At 36.1% G+C, this 26,668-nt stretch overlaps 1 protein-coding gene across 10 annotated transcripts in view; it reads right to left on the bottom strand.

Annotated features, from left to right (window-relative positions):
* The window catches only part of PHKB (phosphorylase kinase regulatory subunit beta), a 276,301-nt gene that overhangs the window by 212,924 nt on the left and 36,709 nt on the right, over nucleotides 1-26,668 (bottom strand). For 7 of the 10 annotated variants that reach the window (XR_005213751.1, XM_037815495.1, XM_037815494.1 and 4 more), the window contains 3 exons: nucleotides 23,282-23,371; nucleotides 21,414-21,552; nucleotides 5,764-5,863 (listed from right to left, as the gene is read on the bottom strand). Coding sequence is in view for 8 of the 10 variants with exons in the window: in XM_037815495.1 (XP_037671423.1) it covers nucleotides 5,764-5,863; nucleotides 21,414-21,552; nucleotides 23,282-23,371 (329 nt within the window). In the remaining 2 variants the exon portion in view is untranslated. Of the gene's footprint in view, nucleotides 1-1,297; nucleotides 1,333-5,763; nucleotides 5,864-6,635; nucleotides 6,790-21,413; nucleotides 21,553-23,281; nucleotides 23,372-26,668 lie in introns of those variants that run through there. The other 3 variants (XM_037815498.1, XM_037815497.1, XM_037815499.1) reach the window with 3 other exon arrangements.

The following is a 26,668-nucleotide window of genomic DNA, read 5'->3' as shown; positions in this document are numbered from 1 at the left end:
CAAGTTCACAGAAATGTTGATATATTAGGTTATTTTCTTGGGGTACAGTAGGTACATGTTGGAAATAAAGTAGTTATCTTAGGTTAGATGTCTTTTTCTTACTCCCTTGTTATGGTTTGTTTGAAATGTTTTTTTTAATTGTATTTTTTTAAATATAGTTCATTTAAAATAAAAGTTAATTAAAAAAAAGAAAGATTATCTCAACGAAAATGTTACAGAATTTGTAAAGCATCTTTTACTTTTAAGACTATCAAGACACTGCAGTTTGTATTATGAATACCCAATATTATTTGTATCATCATACAACTCGATGTATTTTAATGGCTGCCATAATACCTACATAGGGAAAAGATATCCTAATCCTTTATAATTTAAGGAATTCAAGAAAGCTTAAGTCACATTCAAACTAATCAGACTGAAACATAATACTTAGAAGGGGCCATTACCAATCAGCCAAATAAGCCACACCCAAAAAATTTAAAACTATTACATCACTGCCTTCCTTCTGATAAACAATTCTAATGTAAGTCTGTCAGCTTATCTAATGAACATGAAATTCATGGCTTTCACAATACCTGCTTGATAGAAAAGCTGTATTCATAAAGAAATTTGATATTCATGAGATGACATTTGTGAAATAAACATTAACTTCTCACAGTTAGGAAAAAATACCTTTAATCACAATCGCTTAATATAACATGTCATACTGATTTACTTCAAGTATGCCCATCTATGATATATTCATTTATTTGAAGCATCTTCGAAATCTTTGCAATAGTGATTAGCAATGTAAAATATCAGTGACAAATTACAGGTTTACCACATTCTGGTGGCAGAATAGCGTGAAATTTTTTGTTTTTTTTTTTAAATTCAGTTTTACTGGAGATATATTCTCGTATCATACAATCAACTGTCCACAGTACCATCAGATAGTTGTGCATTCATTATCCCAATCTATTTTTTGAACATTTTCCTTGTACCAGAAAAAGTAAAAATAAGAACAAAAAATTAAAAGCAAAAAATAACACCAAATCATTCTCACCGCTTCTACCCTATTCTTCATTTAGTTTTTGTCTCCATGTTTCTACTCATCCATCCATACACTGGATAAAGGGAGTGTGATCCATAAGGCTTTCACAATCATACGGTCATACCTTCTAAGCTACACTGCTATACAATCGCCCAAGAGTCAAGGCTACTGAGTTGCAGTTTGATAGTTTCAGGTATTTACTGCTAGCTATTCCAATGCACCAAAACCTAAAAAGGGTCATTTGTATAGTCCATTAAGAATGCCCACCAGAATGACTTCTCGACTCCATCTGGAATCTCTCAGCCACTGAAACTTTTGTTTGTTTCATTTCATTTCAAGATGTTCTCAATCCCATGATGTCAGGTCCAGATTCATCCTTTGGAGTCATATCCTGTGTTGCCAGGAGATTTAAACCCCTGGGAGGCAGATCCCACATAGGGGGGAGGGGAGTGAGTTCACCTGCAGAGATGGATTAGCTAGAGGGAGAGGGCCACATATGAGCAACAAAGAGGTACTCCAGGGGAGACTCTTAGGCACAATTATAAGCAGGTTTAGCCTCTCCTTTGCAGTAATGAGCTTCATAAGGGCAAGTCCCAAGATAGAGGGCTCGGCACACCAAACTGCCAAGCCTCAACGTTTGTGAGAACATCAGGAACACTCCAGGTGAGGAAGTCCAACACCTCCACACATTCCCCCAGCTCATTAGGGGGGCCCTGCATATATATTTTTATTCCCTGCCCAAACTACTTCAGGATGTGCCGCTATTTCACACTAACCTATGCAAACCTACCAGGGTCTCATTTCCTATTCAGAGTTCCAGGTATTTATGGTATCTGAACAAACTGTACGAGTTAAATTGTTTAGGAAATATAGATCCTGCACCAACAAAACATCTCTTCCCTTGGTCTCACATGGAATTTGAAATTTTAAAACAGTCAGTATCATCCTTTACCCTTTAGCCTGATTGCCCTAATCCTAAGCACATCTGCTTCATTCATATTTCCAATTGAAGTCTGGCCTCTTTTTAAACAATTGCTATATGCGCTAATATTGACACTCACACATGCTGAGTTCTAGCTCTGAGTTTCAGGTGTCACAAAGAAACCCAAAGTTCCAGGGATCAATCAGGTTATACACAAAGGGATCAGCATCTCAGAATCTGGAAATAGCCATTACAATTCAGGAACAGATGTGACTGCTGTAAGAGCTCACAACCTAGGGACCATTACAGTAAGTGTTCCCTTGATAAGCTGTGCTCTAACATTCAATTCTGAGTTCACACATTGTAGTTAGTCCATGTTGGTAAGCCATTAGTGTTTTCCTTTGTTTCTGGCGTACCTCACTCAAAAGGGTGTCCAAGGATCCATTCACCTCGTCGCGTGTCTCACAGCTTCACTCGTTCTTGCAGTTGCTCAATATTCCATTGTACACACACATAACAGTTCACCATTCTGTTCCTTAGTTGATGTAACCTTAGGCCACCTCCATCCATTGCAAATCATGTATACTGTCTCCATAAACACCAGTGTGCAAATGTCCATTCATGTTCCTGCTCTCAGATCCTCCAAGTATATGCCCCCTAATGAGGTTGCAGGACCCATGGCACCAACATACCCAGCCTCTTGTGCAACCACCCACTGTCCTCCAGAAAGGCTACGTTCTGCCTCCCAACCAATAGTAAACACGTACATCCCTCCCTCCATGTTCTCTCCAGCACTTTTATCCCTGTTCATATTTTTCCCCACAATTTTATAGGGCTGTATTCACATACTATATTAATTATCCACAATGTACAATCAGTTGTTGTACGGTATCATCATACAGTTGTGCATTTACACCATAGTCAGCACTTGAACATATTCATTACTATGAAAAAAGAGGTTTCTTTTTTTTACTGAATTATAAAAAAAATAATAAAAAGAAAAACAAAAAATCATGCAATGAAATATAATAGTAGGGTCAGACAACACCACTACCAAGAATCCCATATCCCTCCCTTATAGCCCCCTCATACACATTCAGCTTTGGCATATTGCCTTTGTTACATTTAATGGAAGTATATTTCAATGTGACTGTTGACCACAGACTTCAGTTTGCTTTGATTATATTTTTTCCCCAGTACCACCCCCTTTCCAACATTCCACATGGTTGATATTCATTTGTTCTCCCATATGCAAAAACAGTTTTGTATTTGTACATTTAAGTCACAATCATTGACCACTCCAGTTTTTGCTAAGTTAAACAGTCCTAGTCTTTATCTTCTATCTTTACCTCAGGTGTCATTCATGCCCCTAGCCCACCTCTTTCAGCTTTACTCACGGACATCTTTGCTCAGTATACTTACATTATACAATATTGTGCTACCATTACACAGTATTATACTATCAATTTCTGGATCTATATAGTCAATCCTGCTGAACATTCTGCAGACCTTCAGCATCAAATGTCCGATCTCTACCCCCTTTCTATCTCCTGATAGCCTGTGTTATCAGCTTTTAACTCTTAAAGTTTGTTAATTAATGTTAGTTCACATTAGTGAGACCATAAAGTATTTGTCCTTTTGTTTCTGGCTAACTTCACTCAACATAATGTCCTCAAGGTTCATCCACATTATTATATGTTCCGTGTCTTTGTTCTGTCTGACAGCTGTGTAATATTCCACCATGTGTATGTACCACAGTTTGTTCATCCACTTGTCTGGTGATGGATATTTGGGCTGTTTCCATCTCTCGGCTATCGTGAATAATGGCGCAATAAACATCAGTTTACAAATGTCCATTCGTGTCTTAAGTTTCAGTTCCTCTGAGTATATACCTAACAATGGAATAGCTGTGTCATATGGCAAATCCATACTTAGTTTCCTGAGGAACCGCCACACTGTCTTCTAGAATGGTTGTACCATTCTACGTTCCCACCAATAGCGAATAAGTGTGCCTCTTTCTCCACATCCTCTCTAGTACTTGTAATTGTCTATTTTTTGGATAATGGCCATTCTGGTAGGTGTGAGATGATACCTCATTGTGGTTTTGATTTGCATTTCCCTAATAGCCAGTGAAGTTGATCATTTTTTCCTATGTTTCTGAGCCGTTTAGAATATGGTGAGATTTTGACTTCACATACAGGTCTTTTTATCCCAATTTTTGATACTTATGAAACATAATTTAAAATATTATGAAGACATTCACATGATAAAAACACATAAAATAAAATGCTCAAACTTGCTTGCATATTTACTATTGTGAATCTCTGCTAAGTTTTAGAGGTTGGAAAAGCATCTGAAACATGGGGTGGAAAGGAGGAGGAAAGAGGAATACTGGTGATGATAGCAACAATGAGTATTCACTGTATGCTTGCCTGCTGCCAGGCCTTGTGCTAGGTGCATTCTATATATTATCTCTTAGTCTTCACAGAAAAAAACCATCAAGGAGGTACTACTAGCACATATATTTTGCAGATGAAAAAACTGAGGCACATAAAGATGAAGTAATTTGCCCAACATCACACAGCTAGACAACATCACACACTAGAAATCATTTATAATGATTTGGGTAGAAAAAGTCAGCAGGCCTGAGATTGCTATCCTTAGAAAGGTCTGCTTAAAAGGCTGGCCTGTCTAGCTGGTGGTGTCTGGGAACTTGGATTCTGAGAGGGATCCCACCATTCCCTGATAAGAATGGCTAGCTCACTGTGTCTTAATTGTTTATACAAACAACATGGTTTAGGCTAAACATCTGTTTCCTTCTAGTATTCTGGAATTTTGGTAAGTGTTAGGCAGAGGGTACCTATGCACTTAATAAAAATCTTGGGCTCTGAGTCTTTAACAAGCTTCTCTGGTAGATAATATTTTACACAACATTGTCACAATTGGTCACTTGGGGAATTAAGTAAGTCCTGTGTGACTCAACTAGGAGAGGAGTCTGAAGGTTGCACCTGGCTTCCTCTGGATTTTGTCCAATGCACATTTTGCCTTTGCTGATTATCCTTTGCAATTTCTCACTGTAATAAGCCATACATGTAATACAACTATATGCTGAGTTCTAGTGTGTCCTCCTAGTGAATTTTCAAACCTGGGGGTGGCCTTGGGGTCCCCGATGGACACACACACACACACACACACACACACACAAACACACACACACACAGGTACACAGTATTAGAGCCCAGGGAAACCAAGATGAAGGCAAGTAGGGGGACAAGCAAATTACATCCATGTAGAGCTTTACCGTTTAAAAGGTGTTATTATTGACACTAATTTAATTTTCATGATAATCCTGAGAATTTTGCTGTTTTCTAAGTCTACAAGTCCTGGCCTCTTTCCACATAAAGAAATCAAGTATTATATTTTTCAACTAAAATTCATTTAAGCTAGAGCAATTCACATGTACAAAAGTAATTTTGATAAGAATTTTCCAAAATAATATCATATTGTTTAGAAGTTTGGATATTGTGAAGTTCCTGAGACACCAGGTTTTTATCAAGCATACACCAGATGCAAAACACACAGAAATTCATGTTTCAATAATAATTCTCAATTACCTCTGACTGAAGGAGTTCCTTCAATTTCTGAATTTCAAAACCTTGGGCTTGGAAGGTAGAGGCGGTTTTAACCTATCGAGACTGCCTAGGATGTGCCTTTAAGTATTTAAAGTACATTCTTCTTCAGAAGATGCTATTGCTACTGGTTAAATTAATCCTTCAGAATGATGTGAAAATTCTAGTCCATACTGTTTTACCTTATCGGCCTGACGCATATAGCAGTAGAGAATTCCTCTCATACATTTTATAGCTGAGTGCTCCAGCTCATGGGTCCTTCCCTTGTCATCATCAAGGCGCCTGGATGAGAGAGATAACTCATGAAACAAATTGGAAATGCTTTTGAAAAGGAAGCAGAGCTTTTCATAATTAAGTATTTAACTATCTGGCTAATCCTGTGTTCTGGTGATGTCTACTAATTCTGTCAACGTCAAACTCCCTTTTCCAAGCAGATGTGGAAACATTACAATTAAAAAAAAAAAAAAAATCCCAAGATGGAACTTGTGCAGATTTCTCACCTAAATATCAATTCTTCTAAGGAAGTAAGCCAATCGCTTTTTAAATAACATACAATATCTTCTACAATTAGGTTGACACTTTAAAAAGATATTTCTAAATTGGAAAACTCCACCAATGGATTTTTAAAATTCATTGCTATATACTAGAAGCAGTTTTTAATACCAATCTTTTAGGTTATATAATGGCCATATGGATTCAAGGAAGCCCAGGTTAATTGAGGCCCATGACTCTGCTCTGACACAAGTTTAATATTGCTATGGCTAGCCAATTAGATCACAATCAAAAATTCCTTCAATTAAAAGTAAGAAAATTAAGCATGCCACAGAAAATAATAATAATAAACAAGAAAAAGAAAATTAAGTTATTATTTGGTAACGATGATAATACTGACGATGATGCAACATAATATAATAATAGTGGCTATCATTTACTGAGGGCTTCCTTTATGTCAGATACCACGATCAGTCCTTTACATACATCATCTCATTTAATCATCACAATAATCCTATTTTTTCCTGAAGAAACTGGAGCTCAGAGAGAGCTAACAACTTACCTGTGATTACAGAACTGGTTGTGGAGAAGGATTTCAATACATGTGTACCAGATTCCAAAACCCAAGAATTCTAAACTTGGTCTAAGTTCTGAGAAAGAACAATTATTGAGTTAAGTACTCAACCAACCAGACCATTCTGATTGATCTGGTAGTCCCAACAGTGATGTTATATATGACTCCTCTTTCTGCTTAGGTTATTGGTTTCAGAACCTAACTGCTTAAAATGGAAAAAGAAAAGAAAGAAAAAAAAAAAGACCCACTTTCAGAAACTGCAGGATATCTCAAACAGGGAAGTCAGGTAAAACTACTCCCTCAAGCATCCTGAATCTTTAGCTAAAAACCTACATTTGGTATTTTTAATGATAACTGATAAAAGTACCTAAGCACAAAGTATCTGATCATTCAAATATTTTTTTCATTCATTCAACCAATATTTTTTTAAGTGTCTAATATCTGCAGTAAAACTGCTAGATAATACAGCTAGGACAGTGGGCAAAACAAACATAGTCTATACCATCAGGGAAATTACAATCCAGTAGAGAAGAATAATCAGTAAGATTCAACGATGATAAGAGCTATGATCGGGGAAGAGGGGCAAGTGGTATGGAAATACATAGCAGAGGCAAATAATAACGTCTAGGAGGTAAGAAGGACTGAGAAGAAAGGGCTGTCAAGAAGGTAAAGGAAGACTTTCCAGAGAACTGAAAGCTGAGCAGAAGTTAGCAGCCATGTGGTTGGGGTAGGAAGATGGGTACAGCAAACTATTTGGCAGTTTCAAGGAAAGAAGTGCTTTCAACTTAAGTATAGAGGGCATGGGTGATGTTTGAGCTAGGCAGAAAAACACGCTAGATACAATGAAGAGAACGGACTGGAGGGATTCAATTTTGAAGATAAGGAGTTGAGTTGTGGCCACTATAATAAGCCAAGTGAGTGGTATTATTGGGGAATACATATCTGAAATCCTAAGTTACATAAAAAGAAGATAATTTTCATACTAATCTATATGTTAAGAATATCTAAGAGTATTTAAGACTATTTCATTCTGATCTCTAGGTTTCAAGAAAATTTGTGGTATGAACAAAAACAAAAACAAAAAAACTATTAGTCTATTCCTACAAAATTAATACTTTAACCAGAAAATATCTGTACAGATTTAAAGAGCTCAGAAAAATAATTCAAAATAAAAATACACTTTCTGATTATGAAAGAAAAACTGTTATCAGAATAACAATAAAATCAGACAAAATAAATGAGGCAACTGCTTTTGCTTAACAGGCAGCACAAGACTGGAAAGAGAAACCCACAATGTGAGCCCCACAATTCCTCTGGCTCTTGGCCTAGAGAACATGTCTCACAGAGCTGGAATTCAGGCAAAGCATGGCACTTCCTTTGAGCTAAGGCAGAGATAAGAGTCCAGGGTAGTTTAAGTAGGTAAATCTTCATGGCAGGAAACTGAAGAGAAGAAAGGCGGATGGGGAGGGAAACAGCAGCAGTCCACGTGGGAGTCCCTGTAATTCCCTTGGTTCAAGACTGGGCAATATATGAACAGGACAAGGCCACTATGAGCAGCTGATACGGGGTTAAAAACAAAACAGAGATGTTAGAGGTTGAGCACTGCAGTGGATATTTGGAGTTCTGGCTCAGCCATAGTAAAGAGATATCCTTCATACTTTGTTAACTCTCAGACATCCAGTTAAGGTACCAGAAAGGTTACACTTTAGAAGGATCTAAGGATCTTGCCCTTTCAAAGCCCAAACTAAGTCTTGAAAAGATTTACAAAGGAGACAGCTTGGAAATCATGTCCTGTTACGTTACAGGTGCTTGGAAAACACCTTGGTTTTTCCACAGATGCACACTAACCAAGTGTAAAACTAAGTCAACAAAAGTTAAACATGACCAGCCAGTAAATGAACATCCTACTGGAATAAAAACCAAGTGGATTACACAATCCAGAATCTCTAAAATTATCATCTGTAAGGTCCAGTACACAATTAAAATGTACAACATATGTAAAGAACAGGGAAATATGATCATTAGCGCCCCATTCCAAAATGTCAGTTGAAACTTATCTTGAGGTCCAGCATTTGATTTAGCAAGACTTTAAATCAACTACTATAAATATGTTCAAAGCATTAAAGGAAAATACGTTCAAAGAATAAAAAGAAAATATCATCTTAAATGAGTAAATATATAGGGAATGTCAACAGAGAACTAGAAACCAAATGGAAATTATAGAACTTAAAAATACCATAACTGAAATGAAAAAGTCACTGGATGAGCTTAAAGACTGGAGATGGCAGAAAAGGAGGCAGTGCATTTGAAGACAGATTAATAGAAATTATTGAATTGGAAGAACAGAGAGAAAAAAGATTTAAATAAAAAGCCTCATGTAACTGTGATCAATAGTCAATATAAACGTAATCCAGGTCCAAGAGGACAACAGGAGGACACTAGTTGAAGAACAAAATGACAAAAACATCCCAAATTTGGTTAAAAACATTAATTCATAAACCTATAAAGAAACTCAGTGAAAAACAAGTTGGAAAAATAAAAATAATAACAACCATGCCTAGTTATGTCATAGTAAAAATGCTACAAGCCAAATAAAAAGAAAATATCTCGAAAGCAGCAATAAACAAAAAAGGACATATTACATTTAGGGAAACAAAGATAAGAAAGACGGTCAATTGCTACACAGAAAAAATGGAGGCCATAAGACAAAGGAAATGATATATTTATAGGGCTAAAAGAAAAAAAAAAAAACCCATCAGCAAAAACAAGAGTCAAATAAAGACGTTTTCAGATAAACAAAATCTGAACTATTTGCTGATCAGCAGACGTACATTACCAGAATGATACAGGATATTCTTCAGGATGAAAGGAAATTAACTTACCAGATAGAAACTTAGATCTAGAAGAAAGAATGAAGGGCACAAGAAATGGTAAATAAGTGGGTAAAAATTAAAAACAGTGTGTTCTCTTCTTGTAGCCTCAAAGACAATGATTTTTTAGAGCAAGTAAACTTTTTAAAGAAAGACTGAATTTGTAACATATGTTCTTATAATACATATGACAACAACAACACACACAAAAAAAATAGGGGTATAGTGAACAATAACTAGACTCACACTGTTGGGAGTTTATTACATTTGTTGGGTGTATTAGTTAGGGTTCTCCTTGGAAACAGAATCAATGAGAGATGTCTCTTATTATCAAATTGTAAAAGTGACTCACGCAACTGTGGGAGCGCACGAGTCCAAATTCTGCAGAGCCGTCAACAAGCTGTCAACTCCAAGGAAGAGGTCCCACGAACTCCTCGGGAAACAAACCGACAACTTTGACGAACTCCTCAGAAAATGAACTGGCAACTTCAACGAGCTCCCCAGGAAATGCTTCACTGAGCGGCTGAAGAAGTGAAGGTTCTCTAATCATCCGGCTTATAAGCCTCCAACTGATCACCCAGACCAAATCCAGCCAATTGCATTCTCTCACTGTGGAAGCACGCCCCTTGATGAGTCATCAGTCAGCTGCAGTCAATTGACTGATGATCCGACAAACCAGCCCACTGGTTTATTAACCAGCCTCAAATATTCTCACAGCAATCGTCAGGCCAGTGCCCGCTTGACCAGACAGCTAGGCCACCCAGCCAAGTTGACACATGAACCCAACCATCACATCAGGTATGAAGAAAGAAGTGGGAATTGTGAACTGCCAGATGAGAAGTGTAAAATCGTAGAATACTGTCTCTAAGTGGACTTTGATAAGTTAAGGATGCATACTGGTGAGCTCCTAAATTAAGGATTCATACTGTTAGTAACCAATAACAAAAAAAATGTAATGTGAAAATAAAATGGAATTCTAAAAAATATTCAATTAACCCAACTGATGGTAGGAGAGGAGAAAAAGAGATTAAAAAAAATAGAAGAAACAAATGGAAAACAAATAGCAAGATGAAAGACTAAAATCCAACCATGTCAATAATTATTTTGAAAGTAAATGGACAAAACACCCCATTTAAAGGGGGGTAGGAAAAGGGGGATGTGAAAGGAAATGAAATAAGCTTCAGTGGCAGAGAGATTCCAAAAGGAGCCGAGAGGTCACTCTGGTGGGCACTCTTACGCATACTTTAGACAACCCTTCTTAGGTTCCAAAGAATTGGGGTAGCTGGTGGTGGATACCTGAAACTATCAAACTACAACCCAGAACCCATGAATCTCGAAGACAGTTGTATAAAAATGTAGCTTATGAGGGGTGACAATGGGATTGGGAAAGCCATAAGGACCACACTCCACTTTGTCTAGTTTATGGATGGATGAGTAGAAAAATAGGGGAAGGAAACAAACAGACAAAGGTACCCAGTGTTCTTTTTTACTTCAATTGCTCTTTTTCACTCTAATTATTATTCTTGTTATTTTTGTGTGTGTGCTAATGAAGGTGTCAGGGATTGATTTAGGTGATGAATGTACAACTATGTAATGGTACTGTAAACAATCGAAAGTACAATTTGTTTTGTATGACTGCGTGGTATGTGAATATATCTCAATAAAATGAGGATAAAAAAAAAATAAAGAGGGGTAGGTATTTCATAGTAATAAAAGGGGAAATTCATCAGAAGACATAATAATTCAAAATATACATGTCCCTAATAGCAGAACTTCAAAATTCACAAAGCAAAAATGACAAAACCGAAGTAGAGAAAAATCTACATGACAGTTGCAAATTATATTTTTTTGTCTTTTCATTCTTTTATTAGCTGTGTCTACAGAATAGAGGTTTTTAATTTTATTTATTTATTTATATATTCATATTGAGATTGTTCAGATACCATACAACTATCCAAAGACAGAAAGTGTACAATCAGTTGCCCATGGCACCACCATACAGCTGTGCATCCATCAACACAATTATTTTTTTTCAATTTTTAGACCATTTTCACTACTCCAGAAAAGAAAGAAAGACCAAGAAAAAAAGGAAACTCACATCCTCCCATACCCCTAAACTCGCCCCCCCCTCCATTACTGACTCATAGTTTTGGTATAGTACATTTGTTCCTGTTGATGAAAGAATGCTAAAATATTACTAACAGTAGTATATAGTTTGCAATAGGTATTTATTTTTTCCCTATATGCCTCTCTATTATTGACCTCTAGTTACAGTGACATACATTTGTTCTAATTTCGTGAGACAGATTTCTAATATTTGTATAGTTAATCACGGACATTGTCCACCACAGGATTAACTGTTTTATACATTCCCATCTTTTAATCTCCAACTTTCCTTCTGGTGACATACATGATCTGAGCTTACCCTTTCCACCACCTTCACATACCCTTTAGCGCTGTTAGTTATTCTCATTACATGCTAACATCATCCCTGTCCATTTCCAAATATTTAAGTTCACCCTAGTTGAACATTCTGCTCATAATAAGCAACCGCTCCCAATTCTTTAGCCTCATTCTACATCCTGGTAACTTATATTTCACGTCTATGAGTTTACATATTATAATTAGTTCGTATCAGTGAGACCCTGCAATATTTGCCTTTATGTGTCTTATTTCACTCAACATAGTGCCCTCAAGGTTTCTTCATCAACCCATTTCTTTTAAGATGGTTTTGTTCAAACACTACACATTCCGTCCTAAGTAAACAACTGTTGGTTCCCTGTATAGTCACGTATTTATGTATTGAGCACCATCGCCACTCTCTATATAAGGACATTTCTTCCACAAAGACGGAGGAAGAGTGAAAGAAGGCAGAGAGGCAAAAGAAAAAGGCAAGAGAAAGAGAGAAAAACAAATAAACAAACAAAAAAAACTTGATAGCTAGAGGTGACAAAAGGAAAGATAGCATTAACCTAAAGTAGAATAAAGAGTCAGACAACATCACCAATGCCTAGAGTCCCATACCCTTCCCCTATTCCCAACCCCGCCATATGCATTTAGCTTTGGTATATTGCTTTTGTTACATTAAAGGAAGCATAATACAATGTTAATTCTAGCCTCTACTGCGCATTGATCATATTTTCCCCCCAATCCCACTCTATTTTTAACACCTTGCAATGTGGACATTCATTTGTTCTACCTCATGTAAAAACATATTTGTACCTTTTATTACAATCATTGAGCATCCTAGGTTTCCCTGAGTTACACAGTTCCAGTCTTTATCATTCATCTTTTGTTCTGGTGTCCCACATGATCCCAGCCTTCCTCTTTCAACCATATTCACAGTCATCTTTTTTCAGTGTACTTACATTGCTGTGCTACAATCTCCCAAAATTGTTTTCCAAACCTCTCACTCCTTCTTTTCCTTTCTGTCTGCAGTGCTTCCTTTAGTACTTCCTGTAGAGCAGGTTTCTTGTTCACAAACTCGGTCATTGTCTGTTTGTCAGAGAATATTTTTAGCTTTCCCTCATATCTGAAGGATCGTTTTGCTGGATATAGTTTTCTTGGTTGGTGGTTTTTCTCTTTCAGTATCTTAAATTTATCACCCCACTTCCTTCTTGACTCCATGGTTTCTACTGAGAAATCCACAGAGTCTTATCAGGTTTCCTTTGTATGTGACAGATCGTTTCTCTCTTGCTGCTTTCAGGATTCTCTATCTTTGATGTTTGATAATCTGATTATTAAGTGTCTTGGCTTAGGCCTATTCAGATCTATTCTGTTTGGGGTACACTGCGCTTCTTGGATCTGTTATTTTACGTCTTTCATGAGAGATGGGAAATTTTCATTGATTATTTCCTCTATTATTGCTTCTGCCCCTTTTCCCTTCTCTTCTCCTTCTGGGACACCAATGACATGTAAATTCTTGCTTTTTGTTTTGTCTTTAAGTTCCCGGAGACGTTGCTCATTATTTTTCCATTCTTTTCTCTATCTGTTCTTTTGTGTATAGGTTTTCAGGTTTCTTGTTCTCCAGTTCCTGAGTGTTTTCTTCTGCCTCTTGAGATCTGCTGTTGTATGTTTCCAGTGTGTCTTTCATCTCTTCTGTTGTGCCTTTCATTTCCATAGATTCCCCCAGTTAGTTTTTTGAACTTTCAATTTCTACTTTACATACGTCCTGTGTTTTCATTATACGGTTCATCTCTTTTGCCGTATCTTCCCTAAACTTTTTGAATTCACTTATTATTAGTCGTTTCAATTCCTGCATCACAGTTGAAGTGCAAGTCTGTTCCCCTGACCGGGCCATAACCTCATTTTTCTTGGTGTAGGTTGTAGTTTTCTGTTGTCTAGGCATGGTTTCCTTGGTTACCCCAACCAGGCCTCCCCAGACCAGAATGGGCTAAGGTCCCAGAAGGAAGAAATATTCTGTATCCGGTTTCCCTGCAAGTGTGTCTTAGAGAATTGGTACACCCTGTGATGCCTCAGGTCACTGTGCTTTTCTGCCCAGCAGGTGGCACCTGTTAAGCCTATAATTCTTGACTGGTGTAAGTTCTGACTGAAAGGCAGGTAGTAGAGCTGGGCCCCACCCCTTTCCTCTTAGAGAAGATAGATGCCCTAGGGGGAGGTCATTAGCATTTCAATGGTCTCTCTCTGCCTGTGCTATACCCTTGTCTGGGTCACAGAACTGGGAACTGAAAATGGCTGAGACTTTCTCCACTGAGTCGAAAAAGGAACAGAGCTAGTCCAAGGCGACCCTCCGGCTCTCCAAGGTCAGTCATCATCCAAAGCCTCTGTCTACTTGTTGGGGATTCGTACCTCGTAGTGAGCAGTTCACACTTGCTACTTAAAACCCCAGCTGGAGCTCAGCTGAGCTACATTCACTTGCTGGGAGGAAGCTTCTCTCTGGCACCACGAGGCTTTGTAGCTCAGGCTGGGGGGGACGGGTCTCCCTATTTGGATCTGCAGTTTTTACTTACAGATTTTATGCTGTGATCTTGGGCATTCCTCCCAATTCAGGTTGGTGTATGATGAGTGGATGGTCACATTTGTCCCCCTGCAGTTATTCCGGATTATTTCCTAATTGTTTCTGTTTTTTTTTCAGTTGTTCCAGGGGGCTACTTAGCTTCTACTCCTGTCTATGCTGCCATCTTAGATCCTCTCTGGAAATTATTTTTAACACTCCTCTCTCAATAAATAATAGAATAGTTGTACAGATATTTAAGGCTATTTTATTTGCAAGGCACTGGGGCTTCACAGTTGCACAGATACATATTGTCGGTATATACTGATGTTGAGGTTTGAACGGGGCACAATGAGGTTACAGAGAAGAGATACATAGTTTAGCGAAAAGCTCAGACTTCCAGTATATTAGAAGCAAGCCGATTCTTTGATAGATAAATAAAACTTAGCCAGGGAAGAAGTAAAAAGGTTATTCCAGAAAGAAGGAATATCATGAAAAAGATACATCATGAGTAAGCTTGATGTATTCAGGGAGATTTTAATCTTGTGATATTAAGAGAGGTGGAAAATGGTGATGAAGTTGGACAGACAGTAAGTCATAGTGGGCTCTGTGGGCTATGTTTAGAAGTCAGGACTTGATTCTGTAGTAAGGAGTCAGTAAATGTTTATAGGGTCTGAAGCATCTAGAGGAGGAAAGTAGCATAGCTGGATTTGTATCTTAGATAAAGCACATGGGCTCTAGAGTAGATGCTGGATAAAACGGGAACGAGAATAGAGGCAAAGAGATGGTTAAGACATCAACTTGCAGGATTCCATCCAAGAGAGAGTGAACTCTTAGGTAAGGACCTAATATCAGTGGTAGGAGAAATGCAAAAGAGAAAGGTTTAGGAAACGTTTTTTGAAGTAAAATTGGAAGAACTTGGTGCATAGCTTTGAATGACTGGATGCATGCTTCTTGCTAAAACAGAAGAGCAGATCAGGTCTGGCTGAAGCATTTATTCTTTATTCTCGAAACTTTAGAGACTTAGCTCTGAATGGGACAGACAGTAGCACTGGTGTCTCATATCCTTGCATGCTAGCAACAACCAGACAGAGCTATCATATGCTAAGGCCAAATGTCTGCCTCAGAGTAAACACTCAGTGCTGTTTGAACAAATGAGTAATTGAAGAGATGAGCATAAACTTAGATTGAGATGGAAAGTTTTAGACTCTCTGGTTAGAGATTTCTGTGTATTCATTTTGTTTTAATTATTCTTCTGTTTAAACTATTTTCTAATTCCCCTTGTTATTTTTCTACTCGGCCCCTGACTATTTTAGAGCATACTGTTTCACTGCAAAATATCTGAGGCTTTTCTAGATACCTCATATTTACTGATTTCTAATTTAATTCCGTTATTGACAGAGAACACATTTTGTAAGATTTCAGTCTTTTGAAATTTGGGGGGATTTATGTCACAGCCTGTGGTCTACCCTGTTAAATGTTCCATGTACACATAAAAAGGATATATATTCTTCAATTATTAAGTTTAATATTCTATAAATGTCAATTAGATCAAGTTGTCTGATAGTTTTGTTCAAAGCTTCAATATCCTCACTGATTTTCTCGTCTACTTATACTGTTATTAGTTGAGAGGAGTGTTAAAAATCATTTCGAACTATCATGTGGATTATGTGGATTAGTCTCTCTTTTTTTCCCATTAGCTGTACTATTTTTACTTTGTGAATTCTGATGTACTGTTATTAGGTGCATATGTATTTAGAATTATGAACATTTGGAGATTCTTAAGCCAAACAGAAAGTATAATTAAAAAATAGTAATAACTAATATTTCTAATATGCTAGGCTTCTGTATGCTGTCTTACCCCTTTTCCTGTTTCTTTCCTTACCTCTTTCTCTCCAAAGTCTCCCCTTTATGTTTATATACATTTTGCTTCTCTCCTAACAGATTACTTTTCTCTTCCTTTACCAATTTCTCTTTTAATCTCTTTATAAGTGTCAAAATATTAACTGGAAATATTATTTAAAATACATGATGCATTTGTACATAAAGTCTTACGTTCTCAGATCTTAATTTAAAATCAATAGACCACAGTTTATACCTCTTGCTTTGAAGAAAAATAAAAACAAGAAAAAGAAAAACAGTCAAAGTATTAATGTTAAACTCGGTTTAAGATGCTCTCCTGGTCATAACTTCCTGTTTTATTATTATGTATTATTATAGATCGGTGACCAAAAAAGTTTCGGTGAGAATTACCCACTAATGAAAAACAAAAATGGCTTAATTACTCTTTCAATTAATCTTAACTAAAATATCTGGCAACCATCCAAACTTGAGAAAAAATATCACCTGTCTCCTTAAAAAGTATACTACAATTACCTCCTTCTCCAAATACATATCTCATAGACTACTACTGAGAAGAAAAAGTGTCATTTTTAACATATTATAGTGAATGTCAGTAAAAAGTAAAATTTTCATCATTACCACATCATTACTCCTTTATTATGCAGGCAAAGGCAGTTATACTGCCAAATTTTTGCTCTGTACTTTATTTTTCCTCTTGATAGAACTGTTTTAATAGAGTCAAATCCTGGCATGGGTAACAGTGGAACAGGCATTGATTTATGGAGGAAATAGCACAGTTAGCGTATAATGAAGTCATGAAATTTTCTGCATACCATTCCTACCCCAACTGAAAATGAGGAAAGAATGAAGAAAAAAGCAAAATCAAGTCAAGTTTTTCTAAAAATGTCTTTAAAATAATTTTCTTGGCTCCTAATTTCATAAGCATTAAACCAAGAATAAAATATTCCAGAATAATTCAGCTATAACAAAGAACTGTTCCTTTTTATGACATTCTCCTGGTCCTCCTTTCTACTGCAAATAATCTGGTAACCAGAATATTTCTCTGGAAAATGAAAGAGCAGATATAGATGCATTTGAGTAAAAACATTTAGGTCATTAGGACATATTTATTACCTTTCCTAAGATTTAAAGTAAACATGGTGAACTAAAATAATTCCTCTATTTTCTACCAGAGACCGACAAAATTCTGTCCTCTTTAGGAAGTAGGACGTATGCAAATTCAAGTTCTAGTGTGATCTGAAAAATATTTCAAATTTACAAAAACTAATAAATGAAACAACCTTAAATTTACTTGTATTTAATAAGAATTTATTGGTCACAATCTAAGTGTAAACTGTTGATCAGGTATCCCCACAACATGAAATCTTGATTTCATATCTCTATATATAATTTATATATAATAACTATATTTATAATCTATGTAGATATATAACTAGAGAAGAAACTAGACACTAAAGTCCTATCATTTGCGCATTATTTCCTCTCAGGCAAGCTTCAAGGAAAATAAAATATAATCAGAATGTCACTAGGTAAACAGTTATCCATGTCACTTGATTGTTTAACACTAAGTTAGGGCCACCTATTATATTAAACTCCCGAACAGCAATAAATCTGTCATGCAGGGAACAGGCCAATTTTTTGCAGGAAGACACAACCTCTCTCACCTGGACACTACTGGTAGTATCCTGACAACACTTTGAGTTTTCCTTTTTCCAATATATATGCATTTAAGCAGTCTGACAGTATCCAATCAAGACAATACTCTTTAAAAAATGACTTATTCTTCTCACATATAAAAAGAAAGCTATATTTCACATTTGATCTCTAATGTAAAGAGTCAGTTTCCCCCCAAAAGCTCATATTAAAAACAAACAAAAATTGCCCAAACCCTACATGATACCATTTTAAAATAAAGAATAAGCTAATTTTCTTTTAACAGACTTTGTATAGTTTAGTAGGTTCAGAAACGGTTTTAACCTGAACCATGTAAATTATTTTTATAAATAATACATTAAAAAGTATAACTTACTATATGACTTTCCTTTCCTCTTCCAAGTTTAAACAAATATATTCAAATTGTAAAGTGGACTTACATTACATTTAGGAAAAATGAAAACTATTTCAAAGTACATTTATGCAAGTTTATTATTTCATTGTCTTCAATAGTAAAATACTGACTATATGAAACTAATTGAACAACACAATATTATACTCCTAAATGCACACAAAATAAAAAGACTTTCAATGTTTTAAAATCCTCAGTTCACACACACACACAATACCCAAATTCAAACAGACATGAGGTTTCACGGATTGTTACAAGGCTGATGGAAAACTAATACAATTAGAAATTCAAATTTACTCATAATTTTTTTAAATTAATAACTTTATACCATGCAGTCAATACCAAAAAGAGATATAAACTACTGAAGAAAAAATTAACATAGATTTTGAGGAATTCTTCCTAAAGTAATCTATACAATTTCGTTAGCATTTACAAGTAGACTGAAACAAAATTCTTATCAACTTTGCAACATGAGAATTCTTTAAACAAGTCATCACAACTTAAATATATTGTGAAACTTAAAAAGGGTTTCATAATGTTTCTTTGATGAGAACCCTTGCCTTTCTCTAAATATTTCACTTGCCAGTCACACATGCACACAAAATCTGATACTTTTACTACATAAGAAGAAAAATAATGTAAGGAGTTAGTACATAGATAATGTGCCCAGAAAAATAAGAACACTAAATTCTTTATCAGATGTTTGACGACTTCTGAGAAAAGGTGAATGTCTGACTTTTAGCCATATCCTGTCATTACTGTAGTATTTTCTATATAAGTAATTTTCACTCAGTGTTTTATAAAGAAAAATTTCAAATCTACAGAAAAGCTGAAAGAATTCTACAATGAAAAAACCTCTTTACTCTTCACCTAGATTCACCAATTTAACATTAGCTTGCATTCTCTATGGTTCTTTTTTTTTGTTTTTTTTTTTCTTTATTCTGCACTATTTGAAAGTAACCTCTAAGCACCAGGACCCATCACACCTACACACCTCAGAAACATCTGCTAAAAACAAGGACATTATCCTACATAACCATAAAACCATTATCACACCCAAGAAATTTAATATTGATATTATCTAATATATAGTCTTCAATAGAATTTATCCAATTATCCCCAAAATATACTTAATAATGTTTTTAAAATGCATGATCCAATTAAGGATCATGTGTTGCATTTGTTATCATACATCTTTAGTCTTTCTTAATCTAGTCAACCTCACTGTTAAAAAAAAATCTGTGATACCAACTTTTTTTTAATAGTCCAAGCCAGTTGTCTTGTTAGAAGCTACAATCTGGCTTTGACTGACTACTTAGACATTCTGGTAAGAAGTTCTCATAGGAGATGCAGTATAGCTTCCACTGTCTCACTTGAGGAGGCACATAACATCAGTTTGCCCATTACTGACTTGACCACTTGGTTAAGGTGCTGTTGATACTCCCTGTGCTGGTTTGAATATATTACGTATCCCAGAAAAGCCATGTTCCTTTAATTCAATCTTGTGGAGGCAGACCTATTGTGGGTGGGAACTTTTGATTAGATTATTTCCATGAAGATGTGATCCTGTACATTCAAGTTAGGTATTAATTGGTTTACTGGAGTCCTTAAGAGAGCTCAGGGAGGGAGAGAGAACTCAGAGCCAACACAGACTCAGATACTTGGAGATGCAGAGGGAAAGACATTTGGAGATGCTAAGCTAAGAGACGAAATCCAGAGTTTGCCCTGGAGAAGCTAAGAAAGGACACACAGACACTTAAGAGAGAAATATCCTGGGAGAGACAGACAAGGACACACAGGAGCTAAAAGAGAGAAGCTAAGACAGAAGCCCAGAAACATTTTGGAGAAAGCAAGGGAAACAAGAAGCTAACCTTGGGAGAGGTCCAGCAGACTACAGTCATGTGCCTTCCCATGTGAAAGAAAAACCCCAGATGCCATAGACCTTTCCTCTGAGAAGGTATCTACCTCTTGATGCCTTGATTTAGACATTTTCATGCCCTTAGAATTGTAAATTTGCAACTTAATAAATCCCATTGAAAAAGCCAATCCAATTCCGGTATATTGCATTTCGGCAGCTTTAGCAAACCAGAAGACTCCCCATACTTCTAAGAGCACTAGTAGCTTTACAATTAATGAAGACGTACTATACTCACATAGACTATGCAAGGAAATGCTTGTAGTGACATAAGCACAACGAAAGTGTGCTAACGATAATCATGTCACATTATCTCAATATTAAATTTACTTTTAAAAACTGCAAGACATCAGTGATTTAAGGCAGGGAATCATGTTCATGTGGAAGATAAAATTTCAAATCAGAAGTAAATGTATCTATTTTGTATCACCTTCAGAAAAATTAACATTCAGAAACCTAATTTTAAAAATCTTAGTAATATGGTTAAAATGTATTAACTACTCACTATCAGACCTCACATTGGATGTTTTCTATGTATAATGAAATAAAGAGGAAAAATTTTCTATTGTAATAGAATTTTTTTCTTTATAAAAGAATTACTTAAAATATGCCTAGATTTAACAACCGATACCCAAAGAAATACAGTGGGAAAAACACAAAACTGAAATAAAAAAACAGTAGTTGTGGCCTGGCTCTATTAACTAGTTGTGTAATTCTGGACAAACCTGTAAGCTACTGTGCGCCTCAGTTTTTTCATCTGCAAAATTCAATCACCATCAATTTCTTCTGTGATTGAAATCAATCAACTTGATAAAAACAGACAATTCATCCTGACAAAGACTAATGCTACTTCAAAAACCTTGAGATGAAATATTTTCATTACAATGTCAAAAAATGTTAGAACCAAAAGGAATCTAAGAGATCTCATATAAATCCCTTAGAAAACTAAAGGGTTTAGAGGCCTAAAAGGGGATGTGAGCAATCACAGGTGACAGAGTAAGTTGGTGGCAGAATCAAAACACAGCTGCCTAATTCACCTAGGGTCAAGAAAGCTCTTCTACCTAGACTCGGAGCTTCCAGTAGAGCACAACCAGCTTACCTGTATGCAAGGGCCAAAGCCCATGCCCCAGCAGCACAGTACAGGCTGTCCTGGATCTTGGCTTTCGGATCATCACCGCAAGTTTTAGTGGGAAAGAGACCTGTGGTTGGACTTTGATACAACAACAATGTAGACTTGACTGCAATTGAAGACAAGACAAAGAATGAATTGTACAGCCATCCATTTTCCTTAGGTTGAATGTCTTGATCCTCTTGGGTTCGCTCATTCCACTTCTGACTATTTAATCGTTATTTCTAAACTTAGCTGTATTTATATCTATAAAATTTTGTAGAGTAGAAACAACTTCATGTAGGTCACCTCAGCCTAAGCAGGAATCCATCCTGCATGAAAGTGTCTTTTTAGTTTTAAGCAAAGATTCAATTAATTAGCACTTACTGTACAACAAAGAGTAGCATACAGTTGCTAAATCCAAATCTACTCCAACCACAAGGAGAAAAGGAAATTATCAAGAACACAGGAAGGATGTATAAAACAGGCCAGAATCCTGTATTTCACTGATGACTAATTTGTGCCTGGTTTTTAGAGGAGTGCATTCGCTTTATTTATTATTATGTTTATTATATTGTAAATTTTAAGACGTTTAATATTTCAAAACTGAATCCCATTCTTGTATGACATGAAAACAGCAGCCAAGTAGCTAACTGTTTTGTGAACATTTTACTTAAAAGAAGTGTAAAATCCATGTTTCATCACCTTTTATGAGTCCTAAAATTGGAAGATAAACACACTAAAATTACATTTCCTAAAAGCTATTTATTCCTCTCTAACTATAAATGGATGAGTATTATTTTTCCCTAAAGTACATTAATTAATCTAACCTAGCTTGAGTATGTTCCAACAACTTTTTAGGATAGTTTTTGAAAGCTCTTAAATGCTCTGGTCCATCACAGGGATTAAAGAGTTAAGTTTTGGTTTTCTTTTTCTTTTTCTCAGACTAAACAGATCCTATCACCGTAACTATTCTTCATGCAAAGAAAGTAATCATTTCTTTCAGAACACCAGGGTATTTATTATTTCCAAGATTAAAGAATTGGTCTTTATAGTCCCAAGTAAACCACTGACTTTTTTTTTTTAAATACAGTTAATTCTCCAACCAGTTACTGCTATAAAGATAAAAGGGCAACATAATATATATATACCAGAATCTTGTAAAATAAGGTTTTCAAACGGTTGAAATAAACTAAAAACCCACATCTTAGAGTGAGACAAATAAACCAAATTTTATATTATTTGTGATTCTAGGCCAAGTAAATGGTACAAGAAATAAACTAATAAAAAATTAATGGGCATTTCCAATTTATGGTCTGACAAACAAAGAGGAGCACCATACATGCCCATCTCAAAGCTGTTGTTTCCTCACACTGAAAAACAAAATTTGCCAGACTGACCTTCGTAAACACATACAAAACTAGTAACATGATATTAATGACAGTAACCTGGTATTACTTTTTGCATCTCCCTGAATTCTAAATGAATATAAAAATTTCAGAACTATCAGGACACTATGCGCAGGTAAATGAAGAAGGAATACTTATATAAAATTTTTGTTTCTATAAGTATTAATCAAGAAATCTCCTCAGGTTCTTGAATTTGGTAATATTTAGGAAGGTTAAAAGGACATGGAAGGTATTGGTGACAGTGTAAAAATTACTCAAGAACCAGAAGTAACTTGGAGATTTATAGTCTTGGTATCAATGTGCAGTTGGAATATATACTTGCCAAAGCACTGAAACTATCCCAACATGCAAGTGATAAAATAATATCCACATAATGCATACAATATAAACAGCATAGAATAAATACTAATCATAGCTATTTAAAGACATGTTTTCCTCAGTTTTGCTTACCAATTCTGTAATAACGATCCAATTTATCCCACAGAGTTTCTTTATCAGGTCTTGGAAGATCAATGCTTTTAAGAGGTTCATAAACTGAGTCTAAGAGAAAAATGAAAACACATCAAATTCACTCATTTTCACTCAGCCATATAAAGAAAACCTATTCACAAATGAAGAAGCACTATCTTCTTCATTTTTATATGTGATTTTCATTTTTATATATTAGCTACCCAATTTCACTACCAGTAATTTCCTTTGGTGGGGGGAGGAGAGAGAAGGAACCCCCTTTGTCAACAAGTATAGAAGGGCTCTAAATATCTTGGGACACCCACACCCTCACCCTCACCCCTGGCAGTAGGTGTAGCTAAGTGATACATGCACCTGTTCTGACAACTAAAAAAATCATATAGTAGTCATTAGCTCAATCACGTCATCTCCCTTTGGGAAATATATCTACTTACATGCCCTAAAATCCAAACCCTATTCCTTATGTTGATAGTTCCAGGAAATCCTCTGTCAAAGAATCATGCCTCAAAAATCTCACATCTCCCAAACACACCCACTCCACTAATATTCAGTTAGTCTTCATACTGAAAGTCTTAGGCCTCCACTTTATCCCAAGTAGATAATACTCTAGCCTTATTATCCAGACCATAAGAAGAGACAGTATCTACTTCTCAGCCATGAAAACTACTGCAAGGTGTTAGAGCACACTGCTTAAAAACTACAGAATACACAATAATCACAATAATTTGTCACAAAACGGATACAGAAGATTATTCACTTGACTGGTATACTTTTTCTAATGCTGAACGAAAGGAAGTCATCTGAACTTTAAGCCATCAAACTAAGTATGGGTTCTCACTCCTCTTAAAAGCACTCAAAAATCATAAACGTCTCAGGATCACAAGTAATCCAACTCTAGATTCAGGTAATGCATGACAAAATGCAAAGCACAAAAATGAACGTATAATTTATTCTGGGGTAAAACTGTGTTAAGATGCAATAAGATTATTTACAGAAAATTAAAGCATTTAGGTTCAAAAAATTGCTATGTAAAGCATGTCAGTTTAAAGCCAAGGTACCTGGAATACCTTTATATTTAGGCAGAAGGTAAACATTCTGAAGAAAGTAAAGAAAGGACATACACATTTAGCAACTGCCCCATTATTTTCTGTTGGAAAGAGAAAATGATTTGTGAATAAAACGGAACAGGAAATGACCTACTCTGAGCCAACAGAAGAGTTTTTAAAAAAGAATCTATAAAATGGCACAAATTAGAATGGCTTCATAGTGAAGACACGGAAGACCTAACACACAAGAGAGCACAGGAGGCATGGGCTGACTCATGCCCTTCGAGATTCTGAATTCAATTAGTACCAGAAAGAACTAACTATGTTAACAGCCTAGCAACTGAACAGAAATAATATGGCCACTATTTGCACAGTAAGGGCTAAACTCGGGGTGTCTACAAACTCCTACTGAAGCGATCAACTAAGAAAGAAAACAGAATCAGGTACAAATAATCACAACTTGAAAGCTGTGTGTATTTATGTAAAAAGACCAAAGGGGACACATTTGCTAAGGTGGAAGGACTGTGTGTGGATAATATTTCAGTTTTTATTTAGAGCTATAGCAAAAGAGTATTATTTTACATTATACAACAAAAATACAATCTCTATATGTTATATATATGCTTTTATAACAATTAGTAATACATATGCATATAGATGAAGACAGCAATAGACTATGCAAAACTGATATAACTTGCAATACAATGGAGAGTGAATTTATTTTTGATAGACTGTTTTTTTTAAGCATTCATCATCCCAATCTATTTTTGAACATTTTCCTTACATCAGAAAGAATCAGAAGAATAAAAAATAAAAGTAAAAAAGAACACCCAAATCATCCCCCCATCCCACCCTATTTTTCATTTTGTTTTTTTTCCCATTTTTCTACACATCCATCCATACACTACATAAAGGAGTACAATCCACAAGGTTTTCACAATCACACTGTCACCCCCTGTAAGCTACACTGTTATACAATCGTCTTCAAGAGTCAAGGCTACTGGATTGGAATTTGGTAGTTTCCGGTATTTACTTCAAACTATTCCAATACATTAAAACCTAAAAGGATATATATATATATATATCTCAATAAAATGATGATTAAAAAAAAAAAAAAAACAAAAAAAAAAACCTAAAAGGACATTCATAAGAATGCCCACCAGAGTGACCTCTCGACTCCATTTGAAGTATCTCAGCCATGGAAACTTTATTTCGTTTCATTTTGCATCCCCCTTTTGGTCAAGAAGATATTCTCAATCCCATAATGCTGGGTCTAGATTCATCCTCAGGAATCATCACCTGCATTGCCAGGGAAATTTACAACCCCTGGTCTCATGTAGGGGGGAGAGCAGTGAGTTCACCTGCCGAGGTGGCTTCATGAGAGAGAGAGAGAGAGAGAGAGAGAGAGAGAGAGAGAGAGAGAGAGAGAGAGAGAGAGAGAGAGAGAGAGAGAGAGAGAGAGAGAGAGAGCGCGCGCGCGCCACATCTGAGCAACAAAGAGGTACACTCGGGGGGACTCTTAGGCACAATTATATGCAAGTTTAGCCTCTCCTCTGCAGTAACGAGCTTCATAAGGGCAAGTCCCATGATAGAGGCACATCAAACTGCCAGTCCTCGATGTTTGTGACAACATCAGCATCAGTCCAGGTGAGGAAGTCCAACACTTCTGCATTTTCCCCCAGCTCCTCAGGGGGCCCTGCATATATATTTTTATTCTCTGCCCAAATTACTTTGGAATGTGTCACTGTTTCACTGTAACCTATACAAACCTACCATATCTCACTTCCTATTCAAAGTTCCATGCAATTGTGGTGTTTGAACAAACTGACTATAGAGTTACACTGTTTAGAAAATATAAATCCTGTGCCAAATAGACATCTCTTCCCTTGGTCTCACATGGAAGTTGAAGTTTTAAAACACAGTCAGTTTTGACCTTTACCCTTTGGCCCGGTTTGCCCTAATCTTAACCAGATCTACTTCAAGCATGTCACTAATTAAAGTCTGGGATCTTTTTCAGCTTTCTTTCTTTTTTTTTTTTTTTTTAACAGTTGCTATAAGCACTAATACTGACATTCATATCTGCCGAGCTCTAGCTCTGAGTTTCAGGTGTCACACAGATACCCAATGTTCTAGAGACCAATCAAGTTATGCAGTAAGGGATCAGCAACTCAAAGTCTGGAGATAGCCATTACAATTCAGGAATAGATGTGACAGCTGTAAGAGCTTACAATCTAGGGACCATTACAATAATCATTCCCCTCTTAGTCTGTGTTCTAAGATTCAATCCTGAATTTACACATTGTAGTTAGTCCATATTGGTGAG

Source organism: Choloepus didactylus, chromosome 22, assembly GCF_015220235.1.
Source record: "Choloepus didactylus isolate mChoDid1 chromosome 22, mChoDid1.pri, whole genome shotgun sequence".
Classification (NCBI taxonomy): domain Eukaryota; kingdom Metazoa; phylum Chordata; class Mammalia; order Pilosa; family Megalonychidae; genus Choloepus; species Choloepus didactylus.
This window is presented reverse-complemented; position numbering and strand designations above follow the sequence as displayed.